Source organism: Lolium perenne, chromosome 5 (genome assembly GCF_019359855.2).
Source record: "Lolium perenne isolate Kyuss_39 chromosome 5, Kyuss_2.0, whole genome shotgun sequence".
Taxonomy (NCBI): Eukaryota; Viridiplantae; Streptophyta; class Magnoliopsida; order Poales; family Poaceae; genus Lolium; species Lolium perenne.
The window spans coordinates 72,870,441-72,873,285 of record NC_067248.2 but is presented as its reverse complement, the minus strand read 5'-3'; the positions used below and the strand labels follow the sequence as shown (position 1 = coordinate 72,873,285).

The window sequence follows — 2,845 nt, the reverse complement described above, 5'->3', positions numbered from 1 at the left end:
TCTTCATAAACACTTTCCTGTTTTTCCATGTGCTTGATCACACGTTCGAAACGGTGACGCTTCTCATGTACGCGTGGATAACAAGGTGTTGCATGCGCGACACTTACAATAGGATAACACATCTTATCGCGGGTACATGAGCCTAACTGCGGGAATCGACTCGCGTCTACCTCGACAACGTCATTGGCAAACTCCGCAAAGTCATATAGTCATCGAGGGTATGAATCTGTTGCCTCCCTATCGCATATGATGAAGATGGGTCAACAATACGACGGTGATGGAGATCACGTGCATGCGACGCGTGCTTATGGTCTTCTAGATCGGATGCGTGCTTCCAGTTCACTATAAGGTGACTTAGTGACGCCTCCGGATCTAGCTTGTCCGGTGTTGTTGTGAGTCTAGATCATAAGCTCCTGATTACATGATCTCCTTATTGTCGAGTTTGTAGGTGCCCGTGTGGCGGCTTTTGGGTGTTTTTATGTGTACTTTTACAAGACATTTGTTGAATAAATTTATAATAAGGGCCATATATATGATGCAGAGAAAAATGCATGATTTCAAACTGAAGCTTGTTCCAAGATCCCGTGATTAATTCCACTACTCTAAAAAACATGTGATCCGACTACCTACTGCGTTGCGCGCATGCTCTCTCTCTCTCTCCCGGGCAGCCCCGACACGCCTCACTACTTGTAGCATCTGAGTTGCTGAATAAATCTGTCGATATACCTCTCATGGCACTCCGTGTCCGACACGATCTCTTGCAGCTTCTTGGCGTTGGCTGCAAACACTCTCCTGCCTTCTTCCTCAACCGCGACCGCCCGAATCGCCGCGGCGACGCCTTCTCGGTCAAATGTCCTGTCGTTTTGGTTTCGCGGCACCTGCGCCCCGACCTTCCTACGCTCCATGAGCCGCGCGTTCGGCTCCTGGTCACCCATGATGGGCAACATGACGAGAGGACGCCCGAAGAGGAGCCCCTCGACGGTGGAGTTCCAGCCGCAGTGCGTCAGGAACACGGCCACGGCGTCGTGCGCCAGTATCTCCAGCTGAGGAACCCACCCGTTCATCACGAGGCCATGGCCGCGCGTGCGCTCCTCGAACTCCACCGGGAGGAGGACGGCATCGGAACCGAGGGGTGGCTTCCTCAGTGCCCAGAGGAAGCGCGTCCCGGCGAGCTCCAGCCCAAGGGCGAGCTCGTGCACCTCCTCGGGCCGCAGCGGCACCTCGCTTCCCAGCGCGACGTAGACGACTGACATGGCCGGCTGCGCGTCGAGCCATCGCACGGCGGCTCCGTCCTTCCCGCTGTCGCCGCGGCGGCCTCCGTCAGGCGACGGCGGCAGGAGGCCGAAGGGAACGACCGGCTTGCCGCCGAACGTCGACGCGAGAGGGACGCTCTCGGGCTCCCACTCGACGCAGCGGCGCATGGCCACGAGATCGCACCTCTCGAGCGTCGAGGAGACCCGCTCGGCGATGGACGTCGCCGGCACGCCCTGCACGGAGATGAGCTCCGTCTTCGCCGACTGGGATTCGGTGCGCCTGAACAGTCGGATGTCCAATGCGGCGACCACGGTGGCAGCGAGTAGGACAAGCAGCGCACACGGAACCTTGTGCCGGACTGCGGCGGCGGCGGCCCAGTGGTTGAGGTAGTCCACGACGATCCAGTCGGGCTTCTTTCTGCCGGGCACGGCGCACAGGGACTCCAAGAACTCGGAGAAGGGCGCGGCGAGGCCGTCTGAGGCCTCGAGGTGGAGGTGGAACTTGCCCAAGGGGACGTCGTGGGTGGACTCGGCGCCGTCGGGGAGCCCCGCCACGCGCGGGAGCGGCAGCGCCACGAGACCGACGAACGGCGCCACGGCGGGACGCACGGGCGGCAGCCGCGCGATGTTCCGCGGCGTGGACACAAGCGACACGCGGTGGCCCCGCGACGCCAGGCGCTCGGCGAGGTCCAGGCAGGGGAGCAGGTGCCCGAAGGCGAGCCACGGGCAGATCACGATGTGCAGCTGGGAGGAGGAGCCAGTCTCGTCGTCCATGGCGACACGACCGGCGCATCCAAGGAACTTAGCTTACCAAGATTGCCGGAATATAAGTGGATCCGCATCACCGTCCCTATGAATAGCCACCATGCATGATACACTTTTCTCTCTTCATTTACCTAGCTTAGCCATTTTTAGATTTATCCTTAGCACCATCTGTTGACCATCTATTGGTGCATATAAGAAGTACGATAAATATTGTAGATGCTTAGTTTAACATTGAGCGATAAGGTTAGTGGTGGTGCTAAGTTTTATACACATTCACTAAAGGAAATTTTCATGGGTACTCATAAAGACGATATAATTTACTTTGGCCTAATCTCTAAGTTTCAGAGATTTCGAGAGGACGGAAGTTTTCTTCAAATTGTTCATTTAAAACTTATCATTTTTGTTTAAGCTATATATTTTCGACAATAGGTATGACAAATACCACGCACATATATACGTGCGCCTGCATGAATACTAGAAACAGTGTAACATGACGCATTGGCCGAAAAAGACCCCTCGGGCCGCCTCGCGCGAGGCGGCTCTGGGGGCTCCATAAATCCTAGCCGAGGACCCCCTCGTTCTCATCTCCTCGGCCGCTGCCGGCGGTGGCAGCCGCACTCGGCCACCGAAGGTGGAGGGGGGACGGAGGTGCGCTCGGCAGGACCTCTCTCGCGCGGGGGCGGGTCTCCTCAAGGGCGGCGCTGAGGGGAATGATGGTCCGGCGACGCAGCCTTGGCGGCGGTTGCTGGAGCATGGCGGGGTAGCGGGGGTGCGGCGGAGCTTGGAGGAGCTTGGAGGAGATCGCGATGGAGGAGCTTTGGCAGGGG

The 2,845-nt window shown here is 57.9% G+C and overlaps 1 protein-coding gene across 1 annotated transcript; it reads right to left on the bottom strand.

The window, feature by feature from the left end:
* Positions 1 to 536: 536 nt before the first annotated feature.
* LOC127304706 (UDP-glycosyltransferase 91D2-like) lies at positions 537 to 2,214 on the bottom strand. The gene has a single exon (XM_051335312.2). The coding sequence runs from the start codon at positions 2,025 to 2,027 to the stop codon at positions 684 to 686; it is 1,344 nt and encodes a 447-aa protein (XP_051191272.1). The 5' UTR covers positions 2,028 to 2,214; the 3' UTR covers positions 537 to 683.
* Positions 2,215 to 2,845: the final 631 nt, after the last annotated feature.

Bases quoted from the DNA above. Each gene is read 5' to 3' on its own strand.
- LOC127304706 (XM_051335312.2), bottom strand. From the start codon at position 2,027: ATGGACGACGAGACTGGCTCCTCCTCCCAGCTGCACATCGTGATCTGC.